This window comes from Lontra canadensis, unplaced genomic scaffold, assembly GCF_010015895.1.
Source record: "Lontra canadensis isolate GAN:19392208 unplaced genomic scaffold, GSC_riverotter_1.0 scaffold96, whole genome shotgun sequence".
In the NCBI taxonomy this organism is placed as follows: Eukaryota; Metazoa; Chordata; class Mammalia; order Carnivora; family Mustelidae; genus Lontra; species Lontra canadensis.
This window is the reverse complement of record NW_022631090.1, coordinates 430724-443693: the sequence shown is the minus strand read 5'-3', so window position 1 is coordinate 443693 and position 12970 is coordinate 430724. Positions and strand designations below refer to the sequence as shown.

The 12970-nt window shown below is 42.7% G+C and overlaps 1 protein-coding gene across 2 annotated transcripts in view; it reads right to left on the bottom strand.

Annotated features, from left to right (window-relative positions):
• RNF128 (ring finger protein 128) overlaps positions 1-12970 on the bottom strand; it is a 100206-nt gene that overhangs the window by 51446 nt on the left and 35790 nt on the right. The window contains exon 1 of one of the 2 annotated variants that reach the window (XM_032837085.1): positions 9162-9804. The exons of the other annotated variant lie outside the window; for it this stretch is intronic. Within the exon in view, the coding sequence (XP_032692976.1) occupies positions 9162-9654 (493 nt within the window). The 5' untranslated portion in view covers positions 9655-9804. Of the gene's footprint in view, positions 1-9161; positions 9805-12970 lie in introns of those variants that run through there. 2 annotated transcript variants of the gene reach the window in all.

Genomic DNA, 12970 nt, shown 5'->3' with positions numbered 1-12970 from the left:
ACTCAAAATCACTGATTTGTAGTTAACTTGAGCATTCAAGCATTAAAACCAAGTAAATCACGCCTAGGTTCTGAACCTAACGGCCTCCACAAAGTCAGGCATGAATCATCAAACTTTCTTTTCCAAAGAAATCAATACTGTAACAAGCCAATTGGGTAAATTCAAGCAGCAAGTATGTGCCATGATATACAGAAAGACATGCATACAGCTTAAAGAGAAAAAAGAACAGGAAAGAGAGAAACAACAAAGAACCCTTGTGCTCTGCTTTGCTCATAGAGCTCCAAAGTGGGTGTTAACAGCAAAATGTGGCAACTCCGAACTGGCTTGGTAACTGCATCAAAAAGCACATGTCCTCTGTGCTTGGAAAGAACTTCCCTACAGTATGTAGCTAAGGACCCCCACAGGTAACTAGCTCCAGAGCAGTGAAGGCCACAGTTTCTATGGGTGACTGAGTTCCTACCACATGTTGCAAGAGGTCACTCCCTCAGGACACAGAGTTCAAAAATTCTTCATCTTGGTATATGAGTAGTCTTCTAGGGTTCTGGTATGGTTCTGTTTCTTGATCTAGGTGTCCGCTGCACAGGCATGTTGACTCTGTGAAAATCCACTGAGCTACAGACTAATGATTTCTGTACCTTTGGGTATATATGTTATACTTCAACAAAATTTGCAGATACAAAAAATTCTTCATCCCTAGATAATATTTGTGGTACCCTATCAAGTAAACTCTGGGCAAAACTCCAATAACTGAACAGTTCAGTGTCCATCATGAAAATGAAAAACCATCTTAGCCAATGAGGTGCTACTTAACCAATCAACAGGGAAACCAGGCGCAAACCTTATTTGTGACAAAGACATCACCTATAGGAGTATCATGGGAGAAGAGGAACTAAAAGCACAAATGGTGACCAAACCTCTCAAAAGATCAAGGCCACAACAGGCAATGCGTATGGGTTAGACCAGATCATGTTTATGGCCAGAAGTATATATTTAGGTAAAGCTCTGTAGAGAATAAGTTTTGTTTTAAATGTTCTAATTCATACCCCTCCCTGTCACCATTTCTGTACTTCCTTTCTGCCAGTTAATGAAAGAGAAGCTTGATCCCCCCCCCACCGCCAGTCAAAAACCACCCTCTTCAACTTACAGGGAAATCCTCTATTTTTAATTACATGCGGAAATGCTTAAAATAACAAGTTGGATACAAAATTTTACATACAGTATATAATTATAATTCTTAAAATATATATGGAGAGCAAAAAAAAATGACAAAAAATACCCCAAAATGCTAAAGTGGTTATATCTATGGATTTTTGTTTTCTTTCAAATTGTATTTTAATGCTACATTAATAGTCATAAAAACCACCCTTATGATCAAAGCAGGATATAAAACCCTAACTATACATGAAAAAGGAGATAAGAAATATTAATGGAACTATGGAATTTTATGCATAGCTTTTATTTTTAGTTTTATACTTTTTATATTTTCCAAGTTTTCTGCAAGAAGTAGGATTAATTTTATAGTCAGAAATAACATGGCGAATGTCTTTGATACTCCCCTGTTTACTCCACTTAAGCCTGGGAATGGAGATTAAATATGGAATTCTGTAGGAGATAACACATCTTCCAGAGACTGGGGGGGGGGTGGAGTTCTTTATGTGCTTAGAAAAAAATTTACTGATTGAGCTATATTTCTTTTAAAGGTTTTTATGTAATGGAATTCCACATATCAGCAACATGTTCAATGGAAGCATTTTAACTGGAGAGATAAATTGAGTGCTGGTGTAAACCAAGTTTTTAAAACAAAACAAAATTTAAAAAACAGGGAAAGTTCAATGTAAATACTCATTCTCACTATCTCTTTGTTACCTAGGTCATTTCATTATTAAAACCCCATGAACTGGTCTATGATGGTCATCACCATAAAAATTAGGGAGCTTGTAGTCTGGAAGCATTTGTACACTCTTATTCCCCCTACTTTACCTTAATTATTTCATATATTCAGGCAAAAACACAGTATACATACAATAGACCCTTGATAAATGCTCGTTGAGTTGAACTTAAAAAAAAAAAACAAAAACATTTTACTTACTTATTTAAGAGACAGAGAGAGAGAGAGAGAGAGAGAGAAACCCAGGGAGAGAAACCAGGGGAGAGAGCATGAGCCAAGAGAAAGAAACAGACCCCCAACCAAACAAGGAGCTCTGATCCCAGGACCGTGAGGTCATGACTTGAGCCAAAGGTAGAGGCCTGGCCCAGCCAAGCTGACTGAGCCACCCAGGCGCCCCTCGATGAGTTGGAACTTTAATCCCCTTCCCCATTAGATAAGTTTCTAGTGAATCTTATGGCCCTCTGGCATTCTTGGGCATTTTTTTTTTCATTCTTAGGTATGTAGAGCAACTGAACAAGCATTTTCAGAGCACATACAGTAGAAAAGGTTCCCATGAGGAATATGAAAATTAATCAAATATTACAATCCAGTAGGAAGGTAAGACATATAATCACAGAACTACCAGCGAAATGCAAAACGTACTATAGGACATGGAGTGCCAAGGGAGCAAAACAAAAGGATTATTTTAGTTTTGGTGTGGGCTGTGGTGGGAAGAGGAAAAGAAGGAATTGAGAAAGCTTCAAAGATGAGGAGGCATCTGTGTTGGGTTTTGAAGGATGGGTAAGTTTTTGGCCAGCAGAGCTGGGAAGAAAAGGGTATGGAGGCAAAAGCAGAAGTACAAACAAAGGAATAATAATGGGAAAGGACAGAGGGCATTTAGGGGTCAACATGAGAGAAGAGGTACATAAAGCTTTGAAAGTCTGTTGGGACCAGATTGAGTCCTGTGTGCCATGCTGGGAAACTCAGTCTAAAATTTATAAGTAATCACCTTTGGAGCAATGGCATAGATATGATCAGAGCTGTGGGGCTCAGTGGCAATGTGGAAGCAGAACTGGAAGAAAGGACTGGAGGGGGAGACTGATTAGAAGCCTAAGCATTTGTTCCTATGAGAAGACACAGGGACTTTTAAAAAGCAGGCTAATAGCCACTGAAAGGGAGAAGGGGACCATATGTGAATAGAATTAAAGTGATAGAATTGTCTGGAAGTGGCAGTTATTTATCAGAGGCAGGTCTGCTGTTGGCCTAGGTGTGAATGCAAGAAGAGGTGTTAGATGAATGAATTAATAAAATAACAGAAATGAAACAAAAGAGAAGAGAGGCAAAAGACTGCTTAGGAAAACTTCAAAGGAGTGATTAACAGTATTAAAATATGGTACTTCAGAGATATCTTGATATCAAAGATACCAATTTGTGTCTAGAAATTGATTTTAAAATAGTAATTTATATTGGAAAATCATCACTACCCAGTCTCTTCTCATCCTCTTTTGAGCCTCTCTATTTAAAAAAAGGTTCTTTTCGGGGCGCCTGGGTGGCTCAGTGGGTTAAGGCCTCCACCTTCGGCTCAGGTCATGGTCCCAGGGTCCTGGGATAGAGCCCCGCGTCGGGCTCTCTGCTCGGCGTGGAGCCTGCTTCTCCCTCTCTCTCTGCCTGCCTCTTTGCCTGCTTGTGATGTCTGTCTGTCAAATAAATAAATAAAATCTTAAAAAAAAGGTTCTTTTCAAAGTCAACAACCTAGAAAAAAAGCAGAATAAAATTTAAATGTCATGTGGCTGAAAAGGGACTGGGTGGTGATAAATCAGTGTAAAATATTACCTCAAAGTCCTTTATGAAGTTTGGTAGCTTGAGGGAGAAGCAGTTATATGAAAAAAGAATAACAAACACAGGGTTGGGCCCTAACCCACTGGGCCCCAAGATCATTTTCTTGCAAAGAATTCAGTTGACACACCCTATTCCTAAAGTGGTAAAGTTAGGATTTTAGGTAATGTGGATTTTGAAGTACTCTAGGTTATTCATCTTTGCATTATGTACTACCAACATCAGATTCCATTTTTGTTTTCTAAAATACATTTAACTATCTTTATTGTGATTAAAAACACGTTTTAAGTAGTTTCCTATATGCCGGGCACTGTGTTAAACACTGTATTTGCATTATCTCATTTAATCCCAGGGATTTTTTTTTTTTAAGATTTTGTTTATTTATTTGTCAGAGAGAGAGAGTGGGCACACAAGCAGAGGGAGTGGCAGGCAGTGGGAGAGGGAGAAGCAGACTCCTGGCTGAGCAGGGAGCCCGATGCAGGAATCAGTGCAGGACTTGATCCCAGGACCCTGGGATCATGACCTGAGCAGAAGGTAGATGCTTAACCCACTGAGCCACCCAGGCATCCCTCCCAGCAATCTTATGAGGCAAGATTATCATTATGTCCATCTTAAACAGGAGAAAATAGAGACTTAAAGTAAAATGACTGGCCTAAGATTTTAAAAATACAGAAAGCCCCTGACTTCCAATGATTCACCTTAATGATCGTATCAAAGCAAAGTGCATTCAGTAGAAACTGTACTTCACATTTGGAAAGTAGAACTTTTCAGGAGCTAGCAATATGCAGGAGATACGATCTCCTGATGCTGAGCAGTGGCAGCCACCTGGGACTCTCAGTCAGACATGCGGTCATGGTGGTAAACAATCTGTACATTTACATCCCTTCTGTACCATACAAACATTCTGTTTTTCACTTTCATTACAGGATTCAACAGATTCCAGGAGATAGCCCACATTTTATTGCAAAGTTGGCTTTGTGTTAGAAGATTTTGCCCAACTGTAAGCTAATGTAAGTGTTCTGAGCACGTTTAAGGTAGGTTAGGCTGAACTATATTCAGTAGGTTAAGGTGTATTAAACACATTTTCGACTTAATGATATTTTCAACGTGTGATGGGTTTATCAGGGACATAACCCCATCATAAGTTGAGGAAGTTCTGTAGTAAGTGGCAGAGCCCAACCGCTTAATATGTTCGACCTGTATATACAAGCAATTGTTTTATACATCTCATCAGAGACCACCAAATCACGGACTTAAACTGCTTGGTTTATTCTGGCTTTTTTTTTTTTTCCACAGCCCTCGGGAGTAATGCTTCTCCTGTCATGCCTTTGAATGTGTTTCAAGTCCCTGTAAATGTGTCATAGATTTTAAAGGTTGTAGCTCTGCTGAGGTCTTTGAATTAATTCATGTCTGCGCTTGTTGATGCAAAGAAAATTGTACAAGCAAGTACCTACACCACTTCAACCCGTGGGCTGTGCTCGATTAGACAGCATGCAAGGTTCAGACCCATCTGCCTGGCAAAAGCAGAACAGTTAGTTGCACAATAGCATGTGCAACATGTCTCACTGTGACAATCCTACATTTTACATGGCTTACGTGTTTACTCTGAGTTTTGGTTACTTATTTCATTCTCATACTTAAGATATATGAATAGTGGTTAACCTTGAAAACCAAAATTTTCTCCTAATTTTCTTCCAGGGTTCTGGATCAGTTTGACTGAACAATACGCAGAGACTGCAAGAAAAACTTTAAATAAATATCTGTCATTTGCAATTATTTATCTGTGTGAATCAGGATTTTCTGGACACTTTGCAACCAAAATGGGAATAAACCGCATTGCTTGATGCAAGGCTACAACCACTTTCTGTGATATTTTGGTTTACATAAAAACAGCCTTGGGTTGCCTGGGTGGCTCAGTGGGCGAAGCGTCTGCCTTTGACTCAGGTTGTGATCCCAGGGTCCTAGGATCCAGTCCCACATATGGCTCCCTGCTCAGCGGGGAGCCTACTCCCCGCCCCCTCCACCCCACCTGCTGCTCCCTTTCTTTCTCTCTCTCTCTCAAATAAATAAATCTTGTTAAAAAAGATTTTATTTATTTATTTGACAGAGAGAGATCACAAGTAGGCAGAGAGGCAGGCAGAGAGAGAGGAGGAAGCAGGCTCCCTGCCGAGCAGAAGAGCCCAATGCCACGTGGGGCTCGAGCCCAGAACCCTGGGATCACAACCCAAGCTGAAGGCAGAGGTTTTAACCCACTGAGCCACCCAGGTGCCCCTCAAATAAATAAATCTTTTAAAAAGCCTCATTTTCCTAATTGATTGCTCTTAAAGTGGAGTTTCTCTTCAATAAACAAAAGTTTTAAAGCAACTGCTCTAAACCAGTTAGTTCTGTTACTTGAAAGAAATTAGTCTTGTTCCCAGGCCTGTGAGAGGTGAGAGCATGGATGTTCAGCATAAACTCAAAGAACAAACAATTTTAGCACCGGCTTTGTTGAGAGTGGGTAAAGAGAGTTTTCATAAACAACGACGACAGCAATGGCTTTTCAACATTTGCTGTCCCTTGTATAATTCAAGCCAATACACATTGAGTTAATCAACACTTAAACCTCAATCCCACCTCTTTGCCATGAAGATTCAGGAAAAATTGTTTCTGACCAGAGATTACAATGAACCTTAAGCTTCCTCTCAGGAATAAGCAAAGCAAAACACACAGAACTTGGAACAAATGTTCAACAACACACGTGCATGAAATGCAAAGTGATTTTTTCCCCCTGTGTTGAAAAGCGGTTTCTTTAGGAGTTTATGGAAGAAATGTGATTCTATACTTCAAGTAACTAGGTAGTTTTTTGAGGGCTAGTTGCCCTAATGGTAAAATTTACTATGGTTATCATGTCAGGAAGAAATTTTTAAAGTCCCCAAATACTTTTCTGAGTGTACTTTAATTAGGTGGTCAATATTTACGGCTTTATTTCTACATGATAGTATCCTCAAACAAAACAGCCATGGGTAGATTCAAACTGACAGCTGCATGAACATTTATATGTTTTTTGCATCTTGTTAGCATTAACCTATTGTAATAACTAACTTTACTTGATTGTAATTATTATCTGCTAGGTGGTTTTGATTTATTATCTTTAAGAATCATGGCAATAGAAGTATCCCCATCTTACTGATGCAGAAACGGAGACTTAGTAAAGTTAAAGAACCTGACCAAGGACGCAAAGCTACTATGTAATAAAACCAGAATTCATTTACTTGTGGAGCATAAGGGATAACATGGAGGGCATTGGGAGATGGAGTAAAGTGAGTTGGGGGAAATCCGAGGAGGAGACAAACCATGAGAGACTGTGGACTCTGAGAAACAAACTGAGGGTTTTGGAGGGGAGTGGGTGGGGGGTTGGGTGAGCCTGGTGGTGGTATCAAGGAGGGCACATATTGCATGGAGCACTGGGTGTGGTGCATAAACAATGAATCTTGGAACATTGAAAAGAAATAAAATAAAAAAAAAAAAGAAGGAAAAAACCCCCAGAATTTGATACCCATTCTTGACTACAATGCCTGTGCTTTTCCTAGTGCACCAGATGGTCTCTCAATAACGTACGAGTAAGATGTATGTACAGAGCCTGGCACTCAGTGGGAGCTCAACAAAAATTAATTTTATTGTCCCTTAAAACTATTGGACAAATAGAAGCTTATATTCTTAACAGAATTAGGATGAAATTGCTCTAAACGGGGACTTATTAAAGGGTACTCTTCAATTTCCAATCATCCATGTAAATGAATCTCATTTGGAGGAGACAAAGTCAAACTTTTGCATTTAGGTAGCCAATGGAAACATAAGGACTTCAAATTTTGTCAAATCCTTCTTCATTTTTATCAGGATTTAAAAAGTAATTTCATTCAAACCAATGAATTATCAACTAAGAGATACAGCTGCTCCTTTAACCGATATTCAAATCTAAGAATCACAGCACTTTAGAGCTGGAAGAAATCATAAGAGTTCATCTAGTTCGCTTTTGCCTCTCCACATGCTGGCAATCTGGCCTCCACCTTCTACCTCTCTACTATCACTTGGCTAGCAAGTAATTTGTACAAGGTCACAAAGCTGCTAGAGGCAAAGAAAGGACTAAAAGAACTCAAGATCTCCTGAATTCCAACCCAGTGCTCTTTCCATTATACCACCCAGCCACTCAATGGGAATGCTCTCTCTAGGCTGGGCTAAACCCACACAAAACCTCTAGCACTTAAATAAGCAGATTCAGCTCCCCAGTGATTCCCTAAAAGGCTAATCCTATCAGCTAGCTTTTATTGAGAAGGATGGTGTGTTAAACTCTTTACAGGAGTTACTGCATTTCATCCTCAAGGCAAACCTGTGGGAGTAGTTCTTAGTTCTTTCCCTTTTGATTGATGAGGGAACACAGACTCTAAGACTTCAAATAAGTTGCCCAAGGTCACAGGACTAGTTAGCAATGGAGCCGGAATTTAACCAAGGTCTGACTTGGGCCCCAGCTCTCAACAACTATGATATACTGCTACTATGTGTCCCTTCCCTTCTGTCCAATTTTTTTCCTCTGTCTTCTGGGGCTTAGGATCATACATATGCTAAGACTACCTAATCACAAATAAGGTTTCTGGAAGAATCACCAAAAAGGGAAAAACAGTAACCCACAACATCCCCACAAAATGAAGACCTACCCTGACCACTTTTCCCCCAAAGTCTAGGCCTTTGCCATTCTCAAGCACAAAGCTCTTCTTTTTCCGGTAACATTGATCACCTGTTTCACCACTCAATAACCTTAATCGGATCTTTCAAAGGCCAATGAAAGCAATGATACCGACAATCACTTGGGACCTGAGACCCCGCGGGGGCAGAGAAGAGCCCAAGAACTAGGCAAAGTTTCTGTTCAAACTGCAATGAGGTTATCAGAGCACAGTAACACAATCTCGTACCTGATACTAGGAAACATGGAGAGAAAAACAGGGAGAGAGGAGGGAAAACCCTGCTTTGGGCCTGAGGCTGTTTAACTGGAAAAGAGTAAGGAAGGGACTTCCAGGTCGCCTTCTCTCCCGTCATGATTGCAAAGCCAGTGCCCACCAACAAAGGAGATAGTGCAAGGAGCCCTTGTGGAACACCTGGTAAAGGGGACGCAAAGAGCCCCAACAGTCCTCTCTAGTTGCCAGCCTCCGCACTCCGTTTGTCTTGCCCTTTTCCACCAGACAGGCAAATCCTGGAGGATTTTCTCGCCCAACACCCCACCACCACCACCACGCAGGGTGAAATCTCGGGAAGGAGAGGACCCTACCTCACTCGGTGGGGACAGAAAGGGCACTCGGTTTCCCTTCGGAGCAAGGGGATAGGAAGAAGACAGCACCGAGGAAAATAAGGAAAAAAAAAACAAAAAAAGGACAAAAATTGGCCTTGGTAGGGGGTTGATGGGGAGCAATGTAGTAGCTGCACTCACCCGGGTGAGACATGGGGATGACCTCATTGCGGGTCCCCGGGAAGTTAAAGATGACAGCTCCAGACGCCCCTCTCTCGTAAGCCAGGTGAATCTTGTCGGCGAAGGTGCAGCCCCCGCCGCGCTGGATCAGGGCCAACCAAGAGACCTGCACGGAGCTTCCCCAGTCCCCTGGGACCGTGGGCACCGTGAAATTCGTGTGCGGGTTACAGGCGTTGAGCGCCCCCGGCCCGTCGGGCGGCACCAGGACCCCCGCCACAGGCTCGAGCGGCGAATCCTGGCCGTACACGCCCTCCTCGCTCAGCTCCCACACTGTGCGGTTCACTCCGGTGTGCGGAACCCGCCAGGACACGTTGAGGTACGCGGTCCACACCGCCTCGGCTCCCCGGGAGCCGGGGGCATGGGGGCTCAGAGCCAGCAGGAAGCACCACGCCAACAATCGGGAAAAGCCGCAGCCGCCGCGGCACAAGACCCCGGCCCCGGGCGGCGGCCCCATGGCTCGCGAGCTCTGCGGGTCCCGAGGGCCCCTGGCACGCGCCTTCCCGGCTCTTGGCAGGACCCCGGCCTGGCCCAGGTGCGCGCCAGGTGGGGAGGGGCCGAGGAGGGGCCGGCGCGCGCGGGAGCGAGTTGGGAGCCTCGACGCACGTAGCGTCCGGCCGAGCGGTTGCGGCAGACTCAGCTCCTCGCGTCTCCAGTCCTTCTCCGCTACTGCTGCGGCCGCGTCGGGCTCTGGGGCTTTAGCAAGAAGCTCCGCCCAGACGACTGGGGGTAGAGGTGGCTGGGAGGGAGGAAAGGACACTGCGGGATCCGCCTCTTAAAAGGGTAGCGGGATGGGCAGGCGTTAGAGTAGGCTCCCAGGCTGTGTGGCCAGGGCCAGGTGTGTCTTGGCGTGTTGTAAAAAAAAAAGGATGTATAGGCCGGCCGGGAACTAGAGAATCTGCGACCATAAAAGCTCTCGGATAGGATCCGAGTCCGATTTGGATTGGATTGCGAGAATGGGTTTTTCGCTCCGAACATTTGTTTAAAGGCCGTTTCAGTCTTAGGCTGCTAGAATGTGAAAGTACTTCTAAACAGCACAGATCCGAAGGGTCTGAGTTGGAGTCAAGGGATTTTGGGGTAGGTGGGTGGTGCTGGGGGCAGGCTGGTTATTGATTCTCTTGGGGGGGGGCAGGAAAAGCTCATTGTTACTTTTTTTTTTTTTTTGAACCTTTCTCCTTTCCTGCTCCAGACAGGGGTCGTACCTGGGTATTTTCTTACGACTACCTCATGCTAAATAGACTGCATCAGAAGCCCCTTCTGAAAGTAATCTTAGTCCTCGGAAAAGAATTACCCTTTCCATACACCTCAAAACTGAGCCTCTTTTCTTCATCTTCCACAAACAGGTTTACCAAATCTATACATCTGCGCCATTCCCGGCCTTAAATACACAATCGTTCCTCATTTCCCACCAACTGAAAGGAGCCTGGCTCACCTTGGCTATTCACTCATTGCACTGTTGCGTTATGATTCTTCCTTTCTTTAGGTGTACAAGTTTTATCTACCCTGTCAATTATTGCATTTAATAGGTGCTCCAGAAATATGCATTGGATTAAACTAAATTAATATACCTGTTGTACGACTGGAACGGATAACTTTTGGCCTTGGGGAAATTACTTCTCTGTGCTTCAGTTTCCTCATCATCTATAAAATGGGGATAATAAGATCACCTACCTCAAAAGTTGTTCAGACAATTAAATGAGCTTGTACATGTAAAGTACTCAGAACTGTGCTTAGCAGAGTGTAAGAAAGATATTTGTTAAATACTGTTATTACTAAACAGGGTCAGGGACCCCACCCTACCTTTTAAATGATTTTAAATTTGTCACTTTGAGATAATAATAAGAGAAAATGACATTCAGGATGTTTTAGCCACTTTTTCAGTACAAAGGGATACAATTCACTTTACCTAGCCCAGCATTTGATCAGTTCCCTATCAATCACTCCCCTCAGTCCTTGGCCCAACACTTACTTAATCAGTATTATTCCCAAAGATTAAGCATGGGACAATTCTTCACTTGATACTCTGATGGCTTGAGAGAAACCTGGAGGAAAATTAACACCATAACTAAACATCCCCTGGAATCCAAATAAATAGGCAGTCCTGTGAAACATAAACCCTATATACTGAAAAGGACGTTTTTATGTTAGCGGTCAAGGCTGGTATGGGAGGCCAATAGCATAGCACCCCCAACTACTGATGATGTTAATCTCCGGGATAAAAATTATCGATGGAAAAAAGAAAAGGTAGGATCAATCATCTCTAAGGAATGGTACAGTTCCAGAAATTGTCTGAAATTACTGGTGAAGAACACTCAAAATTCAGTAAATATTGCCTGTATGGCAATCAACTATATTGTACTTTAACGAAACACTATGTTTAAAATTAAAGAAATCTGTTATAAGGCATCTACAAAAAAATGAATGTTTGGAGAGATGTTTCTTAGTATCCATTCTTAAACAATTATTTATGGTCCATCAACTGTATGCCATCCAGGGGCTAAGCGTTGGGGTAGAAAAAAAAATAAGACATTAACTTTGCTGTCAAAGAAATCGTAAATTAACTTTTATGACACAAACAAGCAAACTGATAGTTGGGGTATAAGGTGCTATATGTATATAGGGTAAATGCTATAACAGAGGTGTTCACAGGGCAGTAATGGGTAACAGAAAAGAAGAACCTCACCCAGACTGGGAAGTTAGGAAAAGCTGCCCAGAGGAGGTTACACCTGTGCTAAGCTTGAGAGGGTTAGCCTTCTTAGGCATTGAATAATACGAGGGAATGAATGCACTGAGGCATGAAACTGACAATGTTGGGAGACAGCAAGTACTACAGGCTCTATAAACACAAGATGGCTGGAACCCAGAGTACAAGACATAAAGTTCTACAGGTACACAGAAGTCAGTTGAGAGTCCTTTCGTTTAAACTAGGGAGTTTGTACTTTATCCAAAAGCAAGGGGTAACACAGTTAGGGTTTACACAGGGAGTAATATAATCAGATCTGAATTTGAGAGATTGTTATGGCTTCTTTGCGAATAACAGATAGGAGGGGACAAGACTAGAAGCAAAGAGCCCAGAGAGCATATTTTTGTCAGTGCTCCAGGTGAGAGATGAAGGTGGCCCAGCCCAGACTCCAGGAGATGAAGAGAAGTGGACAGATCGGAAGCATGTTTTGGAGGACGAAAAAGAGGGAAGAATTGGGGATTGCTCTGAGGTTTTTGGCTTGGAAGACTGAATGGCATTCAATCAGGAGGAGGGTTTTAAATGTGTAGAAAGGGTAGGAAGAGAGATGAGCTCAGTGTAGACCTGTTGATTTTTTTTCTTTAAAGATTTTTTATTTATATGACAGAGAGATCACAAGTAGGCAGAGAGGTAGGCAGATAGAAATGGGGAAGCAGGCTCCCCGCTGAGCAGAGAACCCAACGTGGGGCTCGATCCCAGGACCCTGAGATCATGACCTGAGCTGAAGGCAAAGGCTTAACCCTCTGAGCCACCCAGGTGCCCCAGACCTGTTGATCTTGAGGTGCATATGATGTAACTAGGTAGCACTGGCTGGTGGGCAGTTGGATTTTCTGATTACTGAACACCCACCAAGTAAAAGCCACTGGAGAGGTGTAGGTATACAGAGACCAAGAAAAAAAAAGTCCCTGCCCTCAATGAGTTCACAGTTTAGTAGGAAAGTCAGAGGTAAACAGGTAATAATAGTACAGTTTAATAAATGTTATGACTGAGAAAAACTTCGGTTGTTATAGCAACATGGGTACGGCTGAGTCTT